Raw genomic sequence first — 25171 nt, forward strand, 5'->3', positions numbered from 1 at the left:
TGTAACGCGTCGAAGCCTCCTTCTCCCCCCCCCCGCCCTTCTCTCACTCGCTCTATGCTCCTCTGCGCCCCACTGCCTCCCAGCCACGGGATCAGCTGCAGGCGCTAATGAAACGTCAGTCAGGTAATTGAGGCTGTGGCGGTGGCAGGCCAGCCAGGCAAGCAGTCAGCCCGTGTGGGTGATGACACTGGGACGCTTGCAGCTACAGGATCCCCGGCAACCCCCTATGGAGCATCACAGGAACTGCTCCAGCACCCAGCGGGGTGGAAAAGATTGCATTTAGGCTGACATGTCCTCATGTCTTCCTGTTTGTGTTACGGGAAAGGATGTGAGTGATGAGCAGCGAGGTGTGTGCTGGTGAGTTGAGTCGTCAACTCATCCAGAGATTATTAACTAGCCGGTGAAAGCCGCTGTTGTCGAGGGCGATCCGCCGGCAGCACAAGTGAGGGAGTCAGAGGTTAAGATCCTTTGTTATTGGACCCCAGAGTGATGTTACCATCCCTGCCATCCGCTGACCTGCTCAGCACCCCCAGTGAGTTATGGGTAATGTTTAATTCCGCTGCCGTGACAGCTGTGGATCCGCATGGTAAATTGGATTTCTTCCCTCTTTGTTAGAATTGTGCTTGGCCAGGTAAAGAGTGGAGGGGGGGGGGGGGCATTGGCTTAACTGGTTTTGGCGAGGTAACTCTGTCACATATTGTTCACAGGCTTCTCTATCTCTCACTGGCCAATCAAATCAAACTGGTTCGTTTCCGAGGGCTGACGGCAGAACGGAGCGAGGCTGCTCTGCCCGAAATGCTCTTGTCGACATGCAATCATTGCACTGACCTAAACAGGCCGCACCCCCAACCATGTGTTCCTTTGTGCATCAGGAACACCACGATAAACCGAGATAAGGTAAAAGTCTAAGATGAAGAATCAAAAGTGTGTACATGTGCACACTGAAGAATTAAAAGATAAGTGTTGTTATATCATCTTGGTCCGTTGCCCATCATCTCATCATGATGTCTTTTTATGCTTTCATTGAGTTTTGATAGATATGTTTTCAACTATGCAAGTCTTGCATAAGGTTTTCAAAATTATTTCAGTCTTGAATGAAGTCCAAATTTAACAACTGGAATAAATAGTTTTATTTTACATGGTTAGGGACGGGGGCGGGGGGTTAGGGTCACATAGTCACAGATATCACTTCCCTCAATATGTTTCCATCAGGACCCATCAGGATATGAATTATTCATTATTATTATTGCAATGTTAAAGAATGTGAGAAAACATATTTTCCAGATCACCACAATAAAAACAACGAACAGACAGGAGTGGAACCACAACCTTGGTAAATAAAAAATAAATAAATGTAAATTTGGTTTGCAACAATATGGCCTTTATCTAAATCAATTAAATTAAAAACCTGTAGATCTAATCATCTACATGCAATCCCCCGTTTGTGTAAAAATCTTTATTATCTTTTCTACATGACAATTCAAAGGGAAGTTCTACTCCTCAAATGACTTTTCTATTCTGCCGCCACCAGCCTGTTTCCTTCCCTTCAAGGTAGGACACCTTGAAAGATAGCACCTGACCGCAGATGTTCCTGAGAGCAACACAGTCTCAGGGAATAGGAAGTCCAGATTTAGTCCCACTCTCTCCGCGGCTCTACTCCACTCCACTCCGCTCTGCCTCCCCGGGGCTTTAATGTGGAGAGTGGACAGTGGGGTTAATGCCTAGCTGTAAGCACTGCTTAGCACCAGTGATTGGGTTTGTGTGGTAGCAGGCCTTCCCCCACCAGCATAAAAAAATCCAGTGGAAATGACTTCCACTGTCCGGCCCTGTGGGCATTTGTGATTTTCCAACCTTCGGTTTCGACTCCCCTCCCCTTTGTTGCGGCTCGGTGTCCCAGAGGGCGCAGGTGAATTTGATGTGGAACAATGATTAAAAGTTTTCTCCCTCAAGGTGACCTAAATACTGGAGGAGGTGAAAGTCAAAGTGAGGGACGCGGAGATGAGAGGGCCATGGAGGTGAATCTCTGCTTTGGACATTTGTTGTGGTTCATATAGAAAGCCCTCCATCCTGAGCCCAGGAAGGAAATGATCCAAACCCCGTCTTTACTCTGCTGTGGCACCATCGCTCCCTTTTCCCCTTGTAGTAATCAGTGATTGTATGTGACATGATGGGTATGAAGCGCTGTGCCACAGAACGGAGGCATCGACAATCTAATCATTGTCACATCAGCAATTACCTCAAGGTGTGATGTATTTGAAGAGGCTTTATCACATCTGCTATTACCTGCCTCTTCCTCCCTTATGTCCCTCAGTACACATCTCTTTCTTAACTGTGTGTTCAATCACCAACAGCAGCTTCGCCTGCCGGTGTGGCCGAGCGGCCCCTCGACAGTGACGTATGCCAGCGATTAGCCTGGATACAGTTCAATTATGATAAACAGCCAGTGCACCTCTTAGGCTGTGATTAAAGCCTGGGCCAGGGCCTTGATAAAGACATCCCATCTCGATGCCATCACAACCACATTATAAGACACTCCGCTGTGGTGTTCTGCTTCATGCTTTTCACATCAGTGTTGCAGAACGTACACTGTAGCCCGGGTGGAGCTCATGGCAGGCGGACCTCGGTGGTGGCTGCTGGGGAGGGTCTTTATCATCCACACTTGGCTGCTGATGCATCCCTGCCAACCTATTTTCAATTTAGACTACTATTTATTAATAACGTCCACCTTCTTGAAACCTATCTTACCGAGATACCTGCCATATAACTTAAGACTGGCTTGGGTATTGAGAGAGGGAGAGAGAAGCCCCAGTTTTGATAAATGGATGAGCAGTGATGAAAAGGAGATATCAGAGGAGAGAGAGAGGGGAAGAGAGCAGAGCATTAATCCAACAGCAGGCTGCTAGAGAGCGAACGAGAATAAGAGACAGAGAAAAGGGGGGAGAGAGAGGGGAGGAGGAAGCAAAAGAAAGATAGCCTCTCGGCTGTGTTCTGTCAAGGGAGAAATTACACATTTACGGAGGTTTTTTCAAGCAACGACGGGTTCCATAGATCAAACCACCGGATTTATGAGCCAATTTTCAACATGAAATATAGACACAGAGAATCCATTTTACCCATGTTTACTTGCCTCCTCTCTCTCTCGCTCTCTCTTTCTCAATCAAACAGCCTGCAGTGGGTGGACGGGCTCGCTCCCAACATCAGCAGCGCTAATTAGAGCTGCTAACACAATGCTTTTATTGTGATGATGCAGCTTCCAATGGCTATTTGAGTGTTTTTACCCTAGGAAGTAAGGAAGTTGAGTTGATCAAGGCTTGAGATATTTTGGTACGGTCTTGTTCTCTCGTCTCCTTACAGGATCTCTGGAGCTTAGCAACACTAGGTTCTTATTACCTAAGCTCTACTCCCCCGATTGCTCAGTTTGGCTTGGCCCTTGGAAGAGTTTGGGAATTTACAAACTTTTCCCATTTTAGAATAATGGAGCTCACGGTGGTCTTGGGAACTTTCAATACAGTATGATCTTTGGTAGCTCAGGGCTGTTATGTCGCTCGGAAACAAATTGTCACCTACGTTTGTACAAGTGTCTGCATTTCCATATCATGTCCAGTCAAATGAATTTACCATAGGTGGACTCCAGTTAAGGTGTGAACAGGATGATCAAGAAGGCACCATTTTGTCATCTTTTGTCATGTAAAAAAGGTCTGAATAGTTATTGGAATATTTTTAATATACTTTAGGGATTTTTCAGTTTTACTTCAGTATTGAGTATAGATTTATGAGAGGAATATGTTCCTTTATTTTAATCTTAGAATTCAGCTGAACCTAAACGTAGTGTAGGGTGCCTGAATACTTTCAGGATGCAATATATATAAAACATGTAAAAAGATCCAACAATGGTCAGACTGCAATGAGTTTGCATACAGATTACAATACTTGAAATCGATGCGTTATTGCAAACTCGACATATAAATACACACATTATGCCAAGATCACTGCGCTCCTCTCTTTGTGCCAAACATATTCAAAATTTGCATAGAAATGAATGCCTAAGTAGGCTAAACTACATAATTGACACGCAATTAGCAATATTATGGGAAGGCCACCTAATGAAGTTTCCTTGGCTGTGCCAACCGAAGAATGATCACTGCTTAATTATCATATTAATGAAGTCATTAGTTGTCACTTGACTTAAATGACAGGTAAAGTAAGAATGTCATGATCCTACAGTTTCCTCAGTAAATGTGTATTCAGCACTAATTACCTCCATCTGAGAGAGAGAAAAGGAATCACTACGGCACAAACATGCATGAAACACAGCTAGGAAAAAACACAATGAGGTTTTATTGAATCATTCCGAGGTCACCTGAGGACAAACAACCCAAATCTGCCTCACGAGTCCAACATAGATCTCAGCAGCAGATGGAAGCGGCATCTCTTTCGTAGGTGGAGGGGGAGTCGGTACTACAGGCTACAACAAAAACACATTTCCAGTAAACACTATGGTGTGATTAGGCCACAAAAAAACCTCCGATGGGTCAAATGAGAACTGCGGTTGGAGGTCCTCCCACTCACATAGTCTCTTCTTTCATTCCAATTCATTTCAATTACCATGTCACTCCCACCATCTTCCCAATGTCCCGATTAGCTCAGTCTGGCAATTTACAGTTGATCTTGCCTCATCTGAAGCCGAGCAATGGTGGAGGCTGGGAGACGAGCAGTAATGGAATGAAATGTCACTCAGTTGTTGCCTTTGTCGCAAAGATGCTGGGCAGGTCAGATGGGGAGGGGCTGGAGAGGTCTGGTTAGAAGGTGAGAAGTTGTGTTTGTGTGTATGTGTGTGTGTGTGTGTGTGTGTGAGAGTAGTCAGTGATGCTTTTACATGGATGGACAACCATAAATCCTGTGCGTCTCCACTTGGACCAGAGTATCTCCACTGTGCACCAGCTGGCGCTCTCATCCTCATCAAGGCTTCTTCACCTTTTTCACCGAAGACGAGCTGGAAGCCGATTCTCTCCGTTTGCGCTGCAATGTAATGCACAAAATCACACAAGTGTACTGGAGCCGTAATTTCCCTCTTGTTCTGTTTTCTGCAGGAGTTTCCTACCAATGCCATTGAAGTGACCTGCTGGTATTGTTCTGTGAGCACATATCGCTATTATGAAGATGGGGGGGGGTTCTTCTCCAGTTTAAATCACAAAAGTCTATTTTTATTCAACTTCATCAGCATGCACAGCTTCAGATATGGTGTAATCGTTAACCTCTAAAAAATGGCATCCTCCATCAGCTGTTAAAATATTACTGTCAATAAAGTGCATAAAACAACTTACCTGCAGAAAATGAATTCTCTGGGTTGTATTTATGTGAAACATCGTTTTTCTCATTATCATTTAATACCATGATTGGTCATTGTCAGACTGAATTGGGGGATCAGGCTGTCATCTGTAAATAACTGTTGCGACTGTCTGTACTTATCCCACATCAGTTGTGAAACGCATGTGCGTCAGAGCTGTGCAGACTCACCGAGTTGGGGGTAAGTGGTGCTCCAACCACATCGATGATCTGCTCCTTGGCTTCAACCTTGATGTCGTCAACACTTGGCCACGACGGGATATCACCTCCCGGTGTGGACGCCGCAGTGCTGTTGGAGGCATTGAGGTCCCCGCCCTGGGCCACAGTGATTAGTCCTAACCCTAGAGTTCCACACCCACCTCCACCGCCAGCTTTCAGTAGAGCTTCATAGCGGTGACGCAGCATCTGCTGTTCGTATTCACAGTTGCTGTGTGCCTGCTTCAGCTCGTACAGCAGCACCAGGTCACTGCGCAGCTCATTGAACATCTGTACAATTTCTTCAGTGGGCATGGGGTTAAGATCTGAATCCACATAAGAAAGAAATATAGATACAGTTGATTAGAAATGAGATCTGTTTTGCCAAGCATTGCCAGTCAGTTAATGCCAGCCATTGTGCAATGGGTAGTACCCTTGTTATGGTAAATGCAAAATAGAGACAATATCTCTTTGACACTCTTGTGTCATCAGATTTCAACACGAGTTTGAAATGTAAAACTTTAAAATGTTAGATGATGCCAATATTCACACTCACCCACTCCTTGCTCTACGAGGATCTGCTCAATGGCCTTGATCTTCTTCTGGCCAACTGAGCTTGGTAGTTTCATCTAAATCACACACACACAGGAACACAGTGAGACATATAGACACACACACACACACCAACACAAGGGCGTGATTTAAGGTGCTGGGGATATTAGGATAAACAGCTCCACCTCGGGGCTTTTAATTCCTATGAAATGCACTTCAGCGGGCCAGATCAAAATGTCTTTATCCACTGAACTCTGTCTGACAGATTAGCTAGAGGGGCACTCCACTTCTTTAGCCGTGCTAATGCATTTTCCATAGAGAGCGGCAGGTCCTCATCAGTCTTGAAGATGAATAAGAGTTCTCCGGCTGGATCTTACAGATATTAGGTCATCACTAACAGAATTAATCATCGCAGTGCTAATGAGAGATAGCTAGCTGAAGTCAGACTCTGCGGTTTCTCACATACATCAACTGAAGGTTCAGGCTTCGCTAAAATTCTTCTGATATTTATGGTGGTTAACACACTCAGCTGGTCTTCAAAAAAAAAAAAAAAAATTAAAATTAAAGTTTTTAAAATTATTTTGCATCCATTCCACATCACAGTGGAGGAAACTAGTATTTCCTGACACAGACCTATGGGAATATATCTGTATCTGTAGTTTTAATATTAAATGTGTTTGGAATACTTGTCTTGTTTTAATGCCTCAATTTGATTTTGACACACTCACCCTTTGACTGCGCAGTGTGACTCCCGCTGATTTGAAGTCAGGAAACTTGATGCCTGCCGTCTCTGGAAGAGCCTTGAGAAGAAATAACGGATAAACTGTAAAAACTTTCCACCATTCTTTTAGACACAGCTGCTCCATTCAAATGATTTAAAATGTCATTGAATACAAAAATGACTCCTTTTGTGTAAAGCATATCATACCGGTTTTTCTGTTTCTCTTTTCTGAGGGAGCTTCTTCTTGGAAACCCTCTTTTCAGCTCGTCTCAACTCTGTGGTTGTGTCAGCCGCTTTAATGAGTTTCTGTAGATCCTGAGCCTTCTTCTCTCGCTCTTTCTTCCTTGACTCAATCTTCCTCAGCTCCTGAATAAGATATTCCTCTTCTGCCACCTGCAGGAAAAACAAGAAAATTACAATTGAAATATTTTAGAGGCTGGGAAACATCACACCAGTTTGAAAAACGTATGTATAATGTAGTATTTATTAATAATAGTTTGAATATTTTGTATACTAAAGGGATTACAGCTTTACCAATTTCAGTAAAGCTATCATTTGAGTAACATTTATGTTATGAAAGCTTAACAAATGCATTGGTTTCCAAATGCAATTCAAGTTACGAACCTGTTCAGGTGTGCGATTGAAGAGCTTCTCCAGTTGCTCCTTGCGACGTCTTTCATGACCTGCATCAAAGATGTAGATCTTGGGCTCAGTCCCTGTAGCTGCTCTGACCTTTGTCAGCTTACCACAAATATTGTAATAACGCTCTTTCAAGTCCTCCACAGAGCGTTTCTGAAAAACACAAGAGAGACTATTATAATAGATAGACACAACTAAAGAGAATTTAGGATCTGTGGGTTAGTAACTATGTAATTACTCTGTATTGTTGGTGGTCGTAACGATCATGGACAACTACGAAGCGCAGGTCAAAGCGCTTGCATAGGTCGAACAGATGGTCCGTCTCCGCTTTAGTCCAACCATCGTCATGGAGATGCAGCTGATACTCCTGCTCTGAATACACTGGCACCAGCACGGTCTATGAAAACGGACAGAAGAAGCACTGAATCAGCACGAGTAACGCTTGATGCTTGAAATAGAGGAGATAAGAGAGGAAAGGTAGCTGTAAATATCATGTAGGCGTCCATACCTTGTTGAAACGGGCGAAAGGGTAATCCTTTCCCTCCTCTGCCACACGTCTCCAGTGATGGAATATGGCGCCATCCCTGCGAGCAGGATTACTGAAGGGCATCCACTTCCAGGGACGCACCTTTTTACATCCTAACTTGGCTTTCACTGTCCTGTAGCCCTGAGTAGTATCACTAGGAAGCAAAGGGGGTGCATCTCTGGGATATGACAGGGAAAACAGAATTTGTTAAAGCAAGGGTAATTAATATGAGAGAAATCTGCTTATTGTGTTTGAATTCTTCCAGGATCAATGATAGGAAAACATGAAAAAGCAAACACCAATTCAAGTAAAACATGTGATTTTTAAACAAGGAGCCCATACTTCTTATCTGAGTAGAGCAGAGCGTAGACCTCTCTGTGCATTCCCTCTGGTCTCTTAAAGGTCAGAGTTTCTGTCGTCTTCTTGGATTTTTTCTGAAATGATGGAGATATTGTTTATTATAAAAGACACATTTTGGGAAATACTTTGAAGCACAAGAAAAAAATACATCAAGATTTCCAACAGCCTGATTTTGTCTTCATCCCTCATACAAAGTGTAACTGTGAAGGCTGGATGTTAGTTTCAGAAAAGACGGTCCCGTTGTTATGATATGCTTTGGGTCAAAGAATAACGTTAAGATTATTAGTCTTTACAGTCGTATCAACACATCATGGGATTCCTTACACTTACTTACCTACACAGTTAATGACATTTCGAGGGTAAGATGAATGGGTAAACGTGCGGAGACCGTGTCAGGCAGTATTAAGCGTATTTTCTGATTATTTCTCACCTTGTCTGAGTTGATGAGGTCTTTCTTGCTGATGGGGCCGTCATTATCTCCCCCGGTCAGCTCCAGAATATCCCTCACATCAGCACCGGTCCCCATGGCTGGATGTGTTGTTAGTTACCGCTTCTCGCAGCCGGTCAAGTGTTAATAGTGCTCATTCATTCACAGTAACACGGGACAGTCCATCAAATACGCTCCTGGCTAAAGGCTAACGCTAACATGATCATTTCTAAACTACGCTCACGTTACACAAAGCCGCACCACGGCGAGTGGCGACTTTGTAATGTTATGTTCTTGATTTGACACTGAAAGTTTCTATATTATAAAAAAGCTAAAGAGATCACTAATAAAGATTATTCAAAAGCTGTTTTTAAGGCTAAGTGAGAAGCTAGCGGCTGGAGGAAAGCTATTTCCGGCTCCGCTGTTGCCTTTGTGACGCTACTGATCTACATGGATAAAATGTCGCCCCCGTGTGGTTAGGCGGTACACTGCTAAAATTATTTATTTTAATTTCTAATAACTAAAGGAGTTTCTACTAGTTTCTTTGTTTGGCAAGCGAATACCTTTATCGCGACGACTAGCATCCTTCAAAAGAATGGTTGAAATCAGTCAAATGTATCTCTCAAAATATGCTTCACTTTGAACTCAGTGTCTTTATTTATTTCTTAGTTTAAATGAAATAATCCACAAACAGTTAGTTGTCTATTGAAAACATATTTTGCAAGAAAAAAGTAGAGATGTTTGTATAAATTGGTAAAGTCAGAGATTGAGATTAGGATTTGGGTAAAAGAGAGGGTCATGTGCAAATTCACATAGACAAAATGAAAAATACATGTAGGAGAGTCCTGCATACTATGAGTTGTTTGGCAGGTAACATGTGGGGAAAGGACAAGTTGAAAAAGGAATATTTATTCAATTATACAGTGGAAGATTATGGCTTTGAATATTGTATTTGGATCAGTTGCTTGTACATCCATAAAATGATGCAAGGTTTGACGGAATCATTGCTCAGGCGTTAGCGTCAACATTCAGGAAATTAAACAGTCTGATCACTGGTCACATATAGACTACAGGCAAATCAAGCAGAGCTGCCAATGCCAATATGTAAACTAGAATTACAATTGTTTATTTGAAATCAGGAGAAGAAGAAGTATATGATTTCATTTTATTTTATTCATTCTTGACCAGAGGTGTAACAGAAGAAATGTACCCCTAACCCATCTATTTTATTCATACTGATATCATTGTTTGCCATTCAAGATAATTGACTGATTGGAAGAATATAAGAAATCACTACTGCGACTCTGATATAGATGGCGGTAAAGCTCAGCTAAGACAACTCAACCGTAGAAGAAGAAGAATCCGGTCGCAGCTTTGAAATTTCCCATCGTGCGTTGCGGGGATATAGGTCCGTTAGCCGCCATTTTCGTTAGCTGATGTCGCAGGAGCGATCGGTGCGGTCATTCAGTAAGCTCGCTCTTCTATCTGCTACCAATTCACTCTAGAAATCTCCAGACCTGTTCTTATTGACGAAGTCCGTCTGAGATCGTGTACTTTTAATCTGTGTGAGTCGCTAAACAGAGGAAGAAGATGTCGAACGAGCAACAGGCCGAAAACACGACCGAGAAAGCGGCTCCACCGCAGGCACCGCAGCAGCAGCAACAGCAGGGGTGAGTCCATTCATCAAAGCTCCTTTGTTAGCTCCTTTTAGCCCCTTCGCATTTCTGCTCCATGAAATACCGCAGTTTTACCACGATATATCGAAAATCGTACTTTAGGTTTAGTCCCAAAGAAGCTTTAATGCAAAGTCGACCCACATGTTGATATTTTGACGTTGTAAACATTTAAGCGCCGCGAGTGTGCGAGGCCCGTGTTTTCTTACAAAGAGGATCGGCCCATTCTACGTAACTTAACAAAGTAACCCAGTGAACATGTTTAACGTTGTTAGCCTGCTTATTCCCCCCCAATGTGTTTGTTAATAGTAACTTGATAATAAGCGTGTAGCGCAGTGCAATATGAGCTTAAAATGTAAATAGGCCTACGAAGCGCCAAGAGCGGCCTTGCCATGCCACTTAAGCCTTAATGCAAGTTGCACGAGCGTACAGAGTGGCCTTTGTCTAAATAAAGCTATTTAATGTGTTTTTAATTGATATCGTTAACTTTCAATGTCTCTCATACATCTGTCTAACGTTATTAAATAACAAAGGAAACGGCAATTTTTTTTATTTCATAACAATGGTTTTATCTTGGCCTTGGATCTAAGAACCAAAAATAAGCGCCTACTGGAGCTTATTTTAAATTAATGATATTGCATGTATTAAGCCAGTCCTCGTTTACTGACCCCCTCTTTTTTTGCTTGTACCAGATAAAAGAAAAACAGTGTTTGTACAGATGTTTTTTTTATCCTCATCATTTTCCCTATATGTTTCTGATCTCTTCACACAGAGAAGTGAATGGGAAAGCCAAGCATGAGGCCAATGCAAGCAGGAAGGAGAGGCCCCAGAAGAGAGGTGGAGGTGGGCGTTACGAACCCTATGGGAACGTGAACAAGAGATACCGGGTCTTTGTCAGCAACATCCCATATGATGTCAAATGGCAAGCCCTCAAAGACCTGATGAAAGAAAAAGGTAAGGCGTCCGGCAGATGGATTGACTCACTCAGCGCGACCATTATTAAAACGCAAGGGTCAATTTGTGTGACCATTGCAGCCTTTGAATGGCTTTTGGGGAAATTTTGCAGAAAGCTAAAAGTTGTACAATGTTGCTGACGATTTCTTGGGGGGGGGGGGGGATCTGGAGATAAACAGGTTTTGATTGAGTTCCCTCTTATTTGTCTGTGAACTGTGGAGTTGCTGCAGACTTGCAAAAGTGCTCTGAACCTGGATGTTAGACTGAATATTTCTTCTCCATCGAGACTACATGTTTTTTGGAAGTGAAGGTTGTCAATCTGGCGCTTTAATGAGAAACTCCAGTGGTTTGGAATAAAGGACACAATTACATGCTTTTTCCACATTAAATCAATTAAAAAAAATATGCAGCACTTTGCTGTAGTGTTATGAATTCCTCCCTGCAACACGTTGCTCTCTGTTGCAAAATGCAACAAATGGTAAACTGGGCCTGATGATCAATAAACTGCTCAGAATTTTGGAAGTGGGTCAAACAAATCATTTTAATGCAGCAACCTTGAATTACAACAGGTATTAGCTTCAAGTGTTCTCTTAAAGGTATATGGATTTCATTGTGTTGTTACTCATGTGAAAGTTGTTTTGTTATGGGTTATTGGAAAGCTTTAGATGAATCCCAGTTAATGCACAAAAATTGGCATTAACTTACAGTAAAAGCATGTGTAAAGTAAAAGCAGGTACAACTCTCTTTCAGAGGGAGTGCCGGGTATTTGTTTTATGATCACTGACTGGAGTTAAATTGCATTTTCTTTTTTAGGTGTGACCTTTTACAAGCATTTGTCTTCTCAGCAGATCTCCATGTTGTGCCAAACACAGCTACGCGTTGGGGATTTTGGGGTACAGGTCTACAAAATGAAGCAACTTCTTATGCACTGTCCTTGTCTGTAGAGGGTTTGTCACTGATCCATTCTTTGGAACAGAAACGTGATCTGAATCGAAAAGCGTGGCTGTGGTCGACGCTGAATCAAAATTCTGATATTGTGCATCCAGAAACTGTCTACTTTTCCAACATGTTTGTGAGAAGTTTCTGTCACCTAAGAGCTTGTCACCATTAACATTATGGTTGGCTTTCTACCTGTAGGCTTCCTCTCAGACTTCGCTGATGGGCAAATGTATCGATGCATTAGTCTGATGCTTAAAATAGCGACACTTGACAAAATAGGCGCAGGTTTGCAATGACATGGGCTGAGGCATTGAACTGGTTTGGACACTATGAAAATCATCGGTTAATTATTTCCATACAGTAGGTTGTGTGCACTGCATTATATTCTAATAGGAAGGCTGATGGCCATTTCAATAGTTGTTGTCCTCCATCTATTGCTTGTGGTGTTTCGGGAGAATTCCAACAAGGACAGGCTAAGAAGTCTTTATTTTTTTCTAAAAAGACCAAAGCTAGCTTTTTGTAGACCTGTACCATATTGTGCTGCTGTGGTGCTGCGGGAATGCTCAGGACTGGCAGTCCGAGCTGACTGTCACCGGCCGCCCTACTTGTGTTTCTGCTCTAAACCCCCATTGTTCTCTCGGCTTCTCTCCCTTGGTGTGTGTCGTCTCTGGAATCTGATTTGTAGTGGGTGAGGTAACGTACGTGGAACACTTAATGGACGCAGAAGGCAAATCGAGGGTAAGTGCAAATACATACAAAATATGACTAATGAAAGACAAACCTGTGTTTGTCAGCTTTGGTTTCTTTATTTTCATTGTTGGGAATTGTTCAGATTCAGAAAGCTGGTGGAGTGTGTGAGATGGTGAAATCTCGGAGATGTGTTTTATGTGGTGTCGTCTGTGGCACTGTCTTGAGGCCACCCGGAGTTTGAAGTTATTACAACAGGTCTTCAGCTTTCTTCGGAGGCAATCCCGTTGGATTGCAGTAGCTGACAATGTCCCTTTGTTTGCTGGATTTGCTTCATATGAACTAAAGGGGTCAAGAGGTTGTTACAAGGTGGTTAGATTGTTGTTAATGTAACTCATTCTGTAGAACATACTGGAAAATACTCCTCCAATATCTTAGTAGTTGGGAATCCTATTTCACTGTGGATTTTCTGCCCTTTGGATGTTGGAAAAATCACTTTTTATATTTGCAAAGAATTGGGGGAAATGTGAGACTTTAATGTAATTTTATTTGGAAGCACAGAGCTCTGGACAAGGCTGTAGGTATTTGTGATGAACTGTTGTGCATGAAACTCTACTTTTGCTTAGTTTGTTTTACAATTTAATCTCTCAATCTGTTCACCACCTCCTTCTTATTTTTACTAATTGTAATTGTTCTTTACATCTTTTGGTGCGGCCTGTTCTTAATTCTTCAATCAACAAAGGGTTGTGCGTAAGTAGTCTGTTAAATTATTTATCATCATTCACAATTTGTCTGTCAGTACCTTGAATCTTTTTTTTTTTGTGTTACCAATGTAGAGACATCTACCAGTCTCTGTGTAGAACAGTTAATTGAATATTCTTATTCAATGTTTTTTCAGTGTTGTTGAGTTTAGGACTGAGGAGCTGATGAAGAAAGCAGTGGAGAAAGTAAACAAGCACAACTTCAATGGACGACCCCTAAAAGTGAAGGAGGTAAGCCACAGCAAGTATTGCAAAAAAAATGCTTGTGAACTTCTCCCTTCTGATCAATATGGAAGTTGTAGATTTTGCTGAGGCATATTTTCATGTGTTTTGTTAGGACCCCGATGGTGTGATTACTCAGAGAGAAATGAGCAAAGTTCAAGGTGCAGGACCTCCAGGAGGCCATGGAGGAATGGGTGGAATGGGAGGCATGGGAGGAATGGACCGCATGGGAGGAATGGACCGCATGGGAGGAATGGACCGCATGGGAGGAATGGACCGCATGCACATGGATCGAATGGGCCCTGGATCAAATGGTATGGTCAACATTCCTACCAGCATGATGAACAACCCCAACATCCCCAATGAGGTCATTCATGGACTCCAAGCTGGCAAGATTGGCAGCACTGTCTTCGTTGCTAATGTAAGGCTTCAACATTTTTCGAATCGTTTTATCTGAAAAAGACATCTATTGAACTAATTGATATCAAAGAAGGGGAGAAGTATATGAGCAACAAATATAGATTCACTGGATGTAAATGTCAAGTAGAAGATGTCAGACTAACAATAGTTGCTAGGTAGGGTTGTCACAATACAAAAAATCCTGTAGTCTTACACATATATTTAAAAACTAGAAAAAGAATAGTGGTTATGTAGCCTTCCAAGTAAAATTAAACTATCATTATAAAACAGAACAGTGGCATGTAGTGAATTTGATCAGATATGGCTCCATGACCAAAGACGCTGTGCATACAACATACTTGTGCGCATATACTTGAGTGCAAGGCTGCAAGCAGTATGTCACTACTGTAGTAGTGACAGACCATTAAAACTTTTTTAGATGCAAACATTATCAGTGTTTCCTCTAGGATGTTTTCAGCAGTGGGGGCAGCAAAGTATCAGTTCTCGTGAAATCCCTAGTGTCTGCAATTTTTAAATTAGTCACCATGTCTCATATTGATTCTCGTGTGTACAGCTTGATTACAAAGTGGGCTGGAAGAAGCTGAAGGAGGTTTTCAACATGGCCGGCCTGGTGGTGAGGGCTGACATTCTTGAGGACAAGGATGGGAAAAGCAGAGGCATGGGCACAGTGACCTTCGAGATGCCCCTTGAAGCAGTCCAGGCTGTCTGTATCCTTTTTAAAAATGTTTGCTAATGGAAAACTCAGTTTAACCAGAGAATATTAACTTGGTACAACTGCATTGCTTTAAGGTGTCTCTGGTATGTTTTCCTTAATGATTCCATAGCTATGTTCAATGGGCAGCTGCTGTTCAACAGGGTCATGCATGTCAAACTGGTATGTAGCCCAACTTTTCTCTACATTGGCTCACATGATTTCCGAGCTTAGTCTGACTATATATATTTTTTCCAGGATGAGAAGTCCCTGCCGAAAGATTTCGGACCACCTGAACGAGGTTCTTCTCTTCCCCGTAAGATATCTTGGTTTTATTCTCATGGGGGGAAAAGTGTAAAAGAGGGATCAATGTTAATAATATACTTTGTCAGCCATGTAAATATTGCCCCATGTGCTGTGTATGTGATGGCTTCTCGTAAGCCTCACTAATGTGCTGATTTAAAACTCAAAATCTTTATACTGTACCATTTTCTTTTTTTCTCAGGTGGTCTCAGTGGTATCGGTTTGGGTCTGGGGCCTGGTGGCCAGCCCATTGATGCTACTCAACTCAACAGAGGAGGAGGAGGAGGTGGCGGCAATGGAGCAATGGGCAACATGGGCCCTGGAGGTAACTTGTTTGTTTAACTCTTGAGTAGAAGTTAACTGACATCCGTGGCTAATCACTTCTTTTCTATATTGTAGGAATGGACGGAATGGGCTTTGGCAATGTGGGAGGTCGTATGGGAGGAGGAGGAGGTGGTGGTGGTATGTACCAGAACCTCACTAACGGCTGGGTCCCCCACTGCATTTACATCAACTGCGGCCTCCTCTTGTAATTAAACAATATTTTTTCACTCTAGGAATGGAAAATTTTGGTGGCATGAACAGCATGGATCGTTTTGCCTCCTCAGGGATGGGCCGAATGAACGGTAAGGAGAAGTTGAGATGTGCTAAGCACAGCAAGCGTGAATGATCACGTTTGCTGGACACTTCTAATGGTTTCGTCTCTTGCATTGTCAGAGATGGACCGTGGAATTGGTGGTGCTTTTGACAGGGAGTTTGGGCGGAATGAAATGGGAATGTCTCGCAATAATTATGGAGAATCCTTTGAAAGAGGAATGGGTTAGTATTTTTTGGGATATTGTTTGAAATTCCTCTAAGCCTGAAGTATTGCCTACTTCAGCTGAGACAATTGATGTTTCCACTGTTTTTGTTAAACCTTACAGGTAACTCTATGGGTATGGACCGCATGAGCTCTGGAATGGATCGGCTGGGAACCAGCATGGACCGCATGGCAGGGATGGACCGCATGGGCATGGAGAGGATGGACCGTGGAACTGACCTGGAAAGGCTGGGTTCTGGATTTGACCGAATGGGGTCTGGGATGGACCGGCTGGGGCCCAGTATGGACAGGCTTGCTCCTGGCCTTGACCGTATGAGCTCCAGCATGGACCGCATCGGCTCAGCAGGGTTTGACCGCTTGGGCCCGTCTAATATGGATCGCATGGGTTCTGGCCTGGACTTTGGCGCTCCAATGAATATGGAACGCATGGGCAACACTGGCATTGACAGGATGCCCACTAGCTTTGACCGCATGGGCTCTGCTGGAGGAATAGACCGCTTCTCCTCGGGTGGCCTGGACCGCATGACTTCTGGAATGGATCGGATGGGATCCGCAGGTGCTGGCGGCCAGTTTGACCGTCCTGCTGACCTGGATCGTGGATTCGGTGGCAATTCCTTTGGAGGAGCTGGAGCTGGAGGAGCTGGAGCTGGTGGAGGCAATATCAGGAAGGGATGCCAAATCTTTGTCAGAAATGTAAGTGTTCGAGCTGTTATGTGTTTACATTACTGGATTTATTTAACCATCTTCTCACAAGTGATTTTAATCAATTCTGAATTCATTTTGTTTTTAGCTGCCATTTGACTTCACCTGGAAGATGCTGAAAGATACCTTCAATACATGTGGTAAGTGTGTTCATCTACCCATTTCCAGGAATCTTCTCATGTCTGAATCTGGAACTGTGCAACTAATCGTCTTTGCACTTGGTATGTGGATTAGGGTCCAGGAAGAGAAGTGTCCTACTTGGTGCAATTTGGACATGTGATGTGCTCAGTATTTATAAACTTTAAATAAACAGGCGCATGATAGCAGCAGGGGTTGGGACTCGTCATTGTCAATCATAATAATGGCTGCATTCACGCTAACAACATATGTTTTTGTCCTGCATAGTGAATAAGGCTTCACCAAACTTTGAACAGGTGAACAGCTCTTTGACAACATGACTTGTAACACTAGTATTCTTCTCTCTGCAGGCATGGTCCAGTATGCTGATATCAAGATGGAGAATGGCAAGTCCAAGGGCTGTGGTGTGGTCCGCTTTGACAACCCCGAAACTGCTGAGCGTGCCTGCCGAACCATGAATGGCTACAGGCTGAACGGAAGGGAGATCGATGTTAGGATTGATAGGAATGCATAAGTTAATATTCTGGGTCACTTCTGACATTTCAAGTAGTCATTCATGTCTAAAAACGTATCATCTGAATCGCCCATGAACTTTATATAAACACACGGTTTGTTTAGATATATCTAACTTCAAATGTTTTAGTTAGAAATTTGTAGCGGTGAATGTGTTTTAGTTCTTAAATTTTACTTTACTTTATTTTTTATAGTGACCAAACTTTTAATTTTTTTTTCTGTAATGTTTCAACTTGTCATTGCCTTTGTGCTATAAGGTGTTTTGATAAATAAACCTCAATATTTGAAATGCGTTGGTGTCCTGGTGTTTTTGCACTGCATGTTACTACAGTGAGTTTGACTTGGAAGCCTTTTGTTTTATACTGTCTTATTCTTGAAAATGTGCAGACTATTATGTTTCTTAAGTTCAGCACGAAGTTGAGTTATGAGTTAAATCCATATATTAATGGTTAAAAAAAATGAATAAAAAATGTCAAGTGAAAGGGGGGGGAAATTACACGATTGAGAGGTCACGTGATTCTGAATCTCCTCCCCCTCGCGGACATGGAAGGTCACCACCGGAAAGAGGTCACATGCACAACATTCAAGATGGCGACCCCCTTGTGTCGGTGCTACCAGGTGAGTGCTCGGAATGTTTTGAGCTAAACATAGACTCCCAAACATGGAGGAAATTCAGAGGAGAGAACTCTGTTTCTGAGCCGTCAGTCTAACCACTGACGGCGAATTACACGATATTAGCCAACCAGGCTGCTAGTGTGGCGTCAGCTAGCCGAGTTAGCTCCTTGCACGTTAAGAGCACTAGCCGGTGTTTGGACTCTACCCCTCAGGACAACATCCGAAACGCTATTATAGGAAACGTTTACACTTAATAGCTGCATAGTTTGTGTCTCATGTCTTTTAATAAACACTTTCTTAATACTATCACTAGCTTCGAAGCCATGTGTGACATTGCCATACAATATTCGCAGCGGGTTGTAGAACTGATCCAGCGGTGCTATACTCAGTTTGTCCTTTAACCACCTGAGGAGTGCACTGGAGTTTCGGTGGCTGAGTTTGTGTCCCTGTCTCCAGATGTGTGCCAGAAGAGGACTTCAGGCGTTACCCTCCTCCTTCCTGCGACTTCACAACAGACCAAGTGTCTTCAGGATACACGGGTTCCTCACAAACTCCTCACAGGTATCTCAAACGCTCTGTGCTCTATATTATGAATATTATTCTCTAAACCTCAGTGTGAGGAAGATCACTCTAGAGTAATATATATGCAGCAGATTTTTCAGTAAATATTTGGGCTTGAAAACAACAACCTGGTCGGTGAAACATCAGCTAATGAAGTAAAGTCTACTATCCTTCATATCTGCTATTTAAAGGCGCTCCCACCTTCTTTCCATGTTAGTACCTCTGCAATGTATGTTATGTTTTCATGGGCATTTGTTTGCTTCTCTGTTAAATGTTGAATGTGTACAATTAAGTGAAAAATAGTGGTGACGTTGAATGTTCCAGTCGGATCAAATATATTTAAATATAAAGGGCTCATTCAAGGGTAAAGAAAATGACAATTTGTACAATTTAGATGAAACTTGAGTGAAAACATCACTAGGATTATTTTATATTCAATTTTGGCCAATAGATCCCCTTCAACTTAAACTTTCACACTTAGCTTTGCATAAATAAACTACTGGATGTATTGCCCCTGAAACTTCATGGAAGGATGTGGCATGGCTCTGTGAAGGGCCCATTACTTTTTTCATGTACTACTATTTATGCGTTTGCACAATTCAGTTGATTGAATTAAAGGGACCGTTGGGCCTTGGCAGAGGTATCTGTCCTCTGATCGCTAAACTAGCAATCAGAGTTAAACTAGTCCAGGCATGTTTGAAAAAAGCCTGTCTTAATTTGGTGTTTCTGTTTCATGTCACCCAGGTGCCTCTGCAAGTAAGATGTATGTCGGGGGAGAAGGGTGGTGGCAGAAAAGGTTTTTTTGGGGAGTTTCTGGACAACTTGAAGCAGGAGCTAAATAAGAACAAGGAAATGAAAGACAACATCCAGAAGTTCCGGGATGAGGCCAAAAAACTGGAGGAGTCGGACGCATTGAAACAAGCTCGCAGGAAATATGTTAGTATACATCCACACTTCAGACACAAAGCTGTAGCACTTCTACCGGTGCTCGTGTGAAGTGGGTTTTTTTTTTTTTTACTGGTCTTCTTTCTCTTTCCCAGCAAACTATTGAGTCGGAAACGGTTAAAACATCTGAGGTTTTCAGGAAGAAGTTGGGAAACATCTCTGAGACAGTTAAAGAGGTAAATGTGATGTGTATATCCAACAGATGCAGCTTTTTTTTAATGCAAAATACATATATTATAAACACATATTACATATGTGTTTCGAGTTGATACCCCCACCCTGACATGGAGTGTGCATTTGTGCTTTTTCGACAGGGGTTCGAAGAAGTCAGTCGAACAGAAATTGGGAAAAAATTCATAGAGGGAGTGGAAGGAGCAGCCAAACAGGCCAAGACGTCTGCAGAGTCCGTCTCTAAGAGTGGAGAAAAGTTGGGAAAGACGAGTGCATTCAGAGCCATATCTCAGGTATGCAGTATATTTACTCGGATACAGTATATTTCACCATCAACTGAATCTTGAACTTGATAAATAGTTTTTTTTGTCTAAATAAAGTACTGTGATGTATATGTACACATGAAAATTCAGTCCTCATCCTACGGGTTTCACTGTTAAACACGAGGCAAATATTAAGTAAGTTATGTACAATTAAAAGTCACAGAGTAATGATAAACCTGGGGCACCTTGTTCGCTCATCTGGTAGATTACATACCACATATTAAGGCTGAATCCCTGGGGAACCTCTGCTGTATGTCGGCCCTTTCTCTCTCCCATACCTCTCCTGCCTCTCTACTGTCGCTAAGAAAATAAAGCTGTAATAAACTCTTGTAAAAAGTAAATGATAAAGCTTAATATTATTATTATATGCTCTGCTAATTGTTAATTTACTTTCAGGGCATGGAGAGTGTCAAGAAAGAGATCGATGACCTCGGTCACACTGGCCCTTATCGGCCTCCTGCCAGACTCCGCAAGAGAAGTGAGTTCTCCTCCAAGGGGGGAGGGGACGACAGCAAGGTCTTCGACGCCAACGAGTACGTGAGTGACCTCTGCCTTGACCCGATAGTGAGAGGCAAACACACTGAGACAATCCCTCCGTAGCTTTGACTTTATCTGGACACTGGTTAATCTGAGTCATCACATCACAGTCTGACATGACATCTGTTCCACAAAGTTTTAAACCACTGGAGATTTACATATTGTATTATTGCGGCACCAGCATTTCACCCAATTTCATCAGAACTGCGTTAAGTTTCCAGAGATGAGCATAATGGTGTCCAGATTTGTTATAAGAGAAACGGATGAGGGCTTGTACTTTGATTTGGAAACATTTCTGAAAAAGGAACCTTACGTTTAGATAATGGCCGGATGTACATAGCCATGATAACCATTCTTCGGTAATATGATTAAATACGATGGTTAAATATGAATCCCATTTCCCCCGTCCTGCGGTTCAAATCTTAATACTGTGTTTTCTTCAGGGAAGCTATGGGAGTGGTGCTGCACAAGGACTCAAAATGGTACCAACAGTGGAAGGAATTCAAAGACAACAACGTGGTCTTCAACAGTAAGGAAAAACTCAACACTGGGTCTTTCTGTCCATCTCTGCATCCTTGACTGATTAATAAGCCGAGAGCTTAAATGCGTTATCGAGTCATTAGTGAAGTAGTGTCAAATTAAAGTCTTGACATATGCAGTTTCCGCGAAGTCACCAATTGAATGATGAAACAGTCTATGTAATATTAGAGTGGGGATAAAGTTTACAAGTTTGCAAGTATTTGAAAGAAGCATATCATTGAACTTTCTTCTGCATGTGGTCTCTCATTGGAGGTTGCATGTCTGGGCGGAGGTTAATGACCACTTCACTGATCTTAAAGCTTATGAGATTTGAAAGGGTCAATTGATGGAGGTTTGATGTTGTAATTATTTGTAGTAATTATCCTCTGTAGCTCCAATTGAACTATAGTTTTAATGGGTGTAGATATAACTCATGTTTCAGAGAGTTGGTTTGTTCTCCTTACATTCTAAAGGTGAAGCGATGATTTAAGGTTTTAGTAAGTGTAAAGTTGTGAAACCTAGAATGTGACTGACACTCACATGCTCCCCGCAGGGTACTTTGAGATGAAGATGAAGTACGATGAGAGCGACAACGCCTTAATCAGAGCTTCTCGTGCTGTCACCGACAAAATGACCGACCTCATAGGTGAGAGACTTCTGCTTTCCTCACTAATAGAACTGAGTTGTCAGATACTACTGGTATATGTGCGTCATCATATAAAGAGTTGCATGTAGTTTGTTTAAATTATTGGTAAAATAGTTACAGTTGAAGTAATTTCAATCAGCTGGTCATAGAGTGTTTAAACAAGCAAACAAATGTACTTTATTTAGCCAGGTTATGTTCCTCAGCTATTTATTTCCAACAGTCTCTTCTCTCTTCAGTATCTGTTTGCGCTCAATATCTTTCATTTATTTACTCATGTTTTGTCTGCTGTCCATGTGTGCACAGGAGGGCTGTTTTCTAAGACAGAGATGTCTGAGGTTCTGACAGAGATTTTGAAGGCGGATCCTTCATTTGACAAAGATTCCTTCCTCAAGCAGTGTGAACGAGATATCATCCCCAATATACTGGAGGTAAGTTGGACGGAAAACCAGCTTCTTAAAACACAAGTTGACTTACACACTTCTGTGCTTGATCAGGTGTATGTTAACAAATGTATTCAGGAATTTATTTTCGTGTGCGTTCTGTCTTCCTGCAGGCGATGATCAGAGGGGAGCTGGAGGTACTGAAGGACTGGTGTTATGAAGCGGTACGACCTCTCTCACACAGTCTGTGAGATTCACAGCATGACACGTTGGCTCCCAGATGCTATACTCTTCTGTGTAGTAACTTGATTATCAGTTGTGCACATGTTGGTTCAGTTGGGTTGGTCATTTAATGTGTAGTCATACTTTTATCTTATCTTCTTGTTCTCATTTATTTATTGGGTGTGTAGACATACAGTCAGCTGGCACACCCAATCCAACAAGCCAAGGCCATGGGGCTTCATTTCCACTCCAAGATCCTGGATATTGACAACATTGATGTAAGTTGAACAACACAGCTGTACACCACAATTTTCCAAAATACCTGAAATTGAACCGTTGCTTCATGCCAGTAGACTATTTTCGAGCTTAATTCATAAACAACTGTTTATATCCATGGAATTGTTTTCCCACATAAACAAATGAACAACACAGGCAGATATGATAGCCAAAAATGAGCCAATTGCACAATTCTTTGTTTGACCAACATGTTTGTTGATTCAGTAAATAATACATGTGTCTTCTTCTGCAGTTGGCCATGGGGAAGATGATGGACCAGGGCCCAGTATTGATTATAACCTTCCAGGCTCAGTTAGTCATGGTGATCCGAAACACTAAAGGAGATGTTATAGAGGGAGACCCTGTAAGTTAAATGACAACAGAAAAATATGACATCATGACACTAAGAAAACAGTCTTTGATTCAGTGGAGCTGACACGTGATAAAAGTAAAGTTCAACGTAAAACACAATAAAAGTATTTCGTTGTATTATGTTACAGAAGTAAGGCGGATTCCGTTTGTTTTATTTCCCTGGTGCGTTACTGAACAAGGCACCAGGAGAATGTTATGAGACAGTGGAGCCACATGTGACCATTTGAACTTGGCCTCCCGGAGCCAGACCACAGCTTTATGGGTTGTAAATCAGCTCCTCAGGGACACCTGGTAAAAAGCGTCAACTCAGTACCGTTCAGAGTAAAATACTTCTGCCAGAGGATTAATGGTGGATATACTGTTCCACTGAATTTTGTAAGCTGAATCCTTATGTGTGGACACTAAAAGACTGTCCTCACGGGACATAGGACTCAGCTTCACTTTTCTTACTGTTTTATTTTGTCAGAGACTTAAAATGTTTCCCTTTTCCTGGTTTAATTTAAAGAAATCTAAAATATACAATAAGATATGAGAATTATAAATACAATATAAGAATTGAAGTGTTACAAATTAGTGCATCACTCAAAGTTTTTCTTTTTCCAGGACAAAGTGCTCAGGATGATGTATGTGTGGGCTCTGTGTCGGGACCAGGAGGAGCTCAACCCGCACGCTGCCTGGAGACTACTTGACATCTCCGCATCGAGCACTGAACAGATCCTCTAAGACTCTTTGATGCACGGAAGACACAGTCACGCAGGAAGAGAACACACTGTACCTGAACAGAGCCTGTAGCTGGCTGGGAAGAAAAGGGCGGGAGAGGAGAGGAGGGTGCGTGGACATGAGGGACAGACTGTTGGGGCACAAGCTCACTTCACAACAGAAAGGAGAGCTGCTGCATTCTGCTTGGCGCTTCACTGTCTAAGTCCCCTTTACTTTGTTCACTCAGGATGCTTTGACACCATTCCTCGAGCTCACACTAGGGGGCGGTAGACTATCAACAACTGTCATCAGCTGTACTTTCTGCAAAGCCTGCATTGCTGTTCATGTGTTGAATCTGTTTAGTGCAGGAACACTTCTGTTGGATGAACTAAGTTATTGAGCTTGTACTCAAGTGTTTGGAGATCTCAGATGTCGGTGCCACTTTCTTCACTCGCTCAGTTCTTCACTGAGGAGTCGTTTCTCCTTGGTGGTAATGTGGCCAATCAGTGCTGACAATTGTCCAATGTAATTGTTAAACATGTGAGAATGTCTATATTTATTATGAAAAATAAAAATGCCCCCATTTTTCCACGATAAGACATTTTTTAATAATAAATTTTTCAAAGTATTTTTGTCTCTACCCTACATATGGTTTAACTTGCCTCAGACCTGGGGGATGTCATGTGATTCTTTCTGGGTTATTTGCTAATTATGTTTTTTTTTATGAAATTCTCTAATGGGATTTCAGGGTCTGACATATTTCCTTTGGGAAAAATTCTACTTCTCAGTAGAGAGTAGAACTCATTTGCTTTGAGTAAAATGAAGCTGCCTGCAGTGTGAAGTTGACCTGATTGAGGTTAGTTACAATCACCTAGTTGGAATCTGATCCTTGTGGTGGCTGTCTTGCTTTACAGGACGCAACTTAGACTGTATAAAGGTGGATGACATGACTGCTCCACAAAAATGGAAGTCAAAGTGTCTTGATCACCACCTGTTGGCTAGCCTCAGTATATAGTAGATTATAACTCCTACATCCTCCATGTTAGTGAATGGCCCATGGACCAAACTGAGAAAACAAAGTACAACAAATTAATTTGTCTCAAAGATGGTTTCTGTCATTTTAGGTTGTTCTTATTGCACTGACGTTTAAGTGTCCATTAATTCAGAAGCTTTGGTACCTGGTTTTTGGTTTCCATTTACTGTTGTGAATGGTCCTATGTCCCTTATACTACATGTGTTCAATGTGCCATGTCATTGCTATACACCCCATAGTCACACGGTCTACAATCATGCCTCATCTCTTGAACATGTAAAAT

The 25171-nt window shown here is 42.2% G+C and overlaps 3 protein-coding genes across 3 annotated transcripts; 2 read left to right on the plus strand and 1 right to left on the minus strand.

Annotated features, from left to right (window-relative positions):
* Positions 1-4315: 4315 nt before the first annotated feature.
* On the minus strand, positions 4316-9188 carry dmap1 (DNA methyltransferase 1 associated protein 1). The gene is made up of 10 exons (XM_062396137.1): positions 8770-9188; positions 8322-8413; positions 7962-8157; positions 7692-7850; positions 7439-7606; positions 7022-7207; positions 6822-6893; positions 6098-6170; positions 5518-5867; positions 4316-5019 (listed from the first exon to the last, which is right to left on the minus strand). Exons 1-10 carry the CDS (start codon positions 8863-8865, stop codon positions 4960-4962), a joined length of 1452 nt encoding a protein of 483 aa, XP_062252121.1. The 5' UTR covers positions 8866-9188; the 3' UTR covers positions 4316-4959.
* A 990-nt stretch (positions 9189-10178) lies between these two features.
* hnrnpm (heterogeneous nuclear ribonucleoprotein M) lies at positions 10179-17881 on the plus strand. The gene is made up of 16 exons (XM_062395078.1): positions 10179-10436; positions 11212-11393; positions 13018-13070; positions 13762-13769; positions 13918-14011; positions 14118-14423; positions 14976-15129; positions 15247-15296; positions 15372-15429; positions 15619-15741; positions 15816-15878; positions 15974-16042; positions 16134-16235; positions 16340-16929; positions 17027-17078; positions 17427-17881. The coding sequence occupies exons 1-16, from the start codon at positions 10357-10359 to the stop codon at positions 17588-17590; spliced, it is 2148 nt and encodes a 715-aa protein (XP_062251062.1). The 5' UTR covers positions 10179-10356; the 3' UTR covers positions 17591-17881.
* Positions 17882-18132: 251 nt separating this feature from the next.
* timm44 (translocase of inner mitochondrial membrane 44 homolog (yeast)) lies at positions 18133-24452 on the plus strand. Its single transcript, XM_062396230.1, has 13 exons — positions 18133-18207; positions 18661-18765; positions 19510-19701; positions 19806-19886; positions 20025-20174; positions 20601-20737; positions 21185-21270; positions 21814-21906; positions 22210-22334; positions 22460-22510; positions 22697-22786; positions 23038-23148; positions 23760-24452. Exons 1-13 carry the CDS (start codon positions 18133-18135, stop codon positions 23877-23879), a joined length of 1416 nt encoding a protein of 471 aa, XP_062252214.1. The 3' UTR covers positions 23880-24452.
* Positions 24453-25171: the final 719 nt, after the last annotated feature.

The sequence above is a fragment of the Platichthys flesus genome, chromosome 9 (assembly GCF_949316205.1).
Source record: "Platichthys flesus chromosome 9, fPlaFle2.1, whole genome shotgun sequence".
Classification (NCBI taxonomy): Eukaryota; Metazoa; Chordata; class Actinopteri; order Pleuronectiformes; family Pleuronectidae; genus Platichthys; species Platichthys flesus.

What these genes read in the sequence shown, in the direction of transcription:
- dmap1 (XM_062396137.1), bottom strand. Translation starts at nt 8,865, where the DNA reads ATGGGGACCGGTGCTGATGTGAGGGATATTCTGGAGCTGACCGGGGGA. An exon ending in TCACACTGCGCAGTCAAAGG is followed by an intron (nt 6,171 to 6,821) that starts GTGAGTGTGTCA and finishes TGTGTGATTTAG; the next exon opens with ATGAAACTACCAAGCTCAGT. An exon ending in CCTCGTAGAGCAAGGAGTGG is followed by an intron (nt 5,868 to 6,097) that starts GTGAGTGTGAAT and finishes ATGTGGATTCAG; the next exon opens with ATCTTAACCCCATGCCCACT.
- hnrnpm (XM_062395078.1), top strand. Translation starts at nt 10,357, where the DNA reads ATGTCGAACGAGCAACAGGCCGAAAACACGACCGAGAAAGCGGCTCCA. An exon ending in TGAAGCAGTCCAGGCTGTCT is followed by an intron (nt 15,130 to 15,246) that starts GTATCCTTTTTA and finishes ATGATTCCATAG; the next exon opens with CTATGTTCAATGGGCAGCTG. An exon ending in AGATACCTTCAATACATGTG is followed by an intron (nt 17,079 to 17,426) that starts GTAAGTGTGTTC and finishes TTCTCTCTGCAG; the next exon opens with GCATGGTCCAGTATGCTGAT.
- timm44 (XM_062396230.1), top strand. Translation starts at nt 18,133, where the DNA reads ATGGAAGGTCACCACCGGAAAGAGGTCACATGCACAACATTCAAGATG. An exon ending in CAAAATGACCGACCTCATAG is followed by an intron (nt 21,907 to 22,209) that starts GTGAGAGACTTC and finishes ATGTGTGCACAG; the next exon opens with GAGGGCTGTTTTCTAAGACA. An exon ending in ATGTTATAGAGGGAGACCCT is followed by an intron (nt 23,149 to 23,759) that starts GTAAGTTAAATG and finishes TTCTTTTTCCAG; the next exon opens with GACAAAGTGCTCAGGATGAT.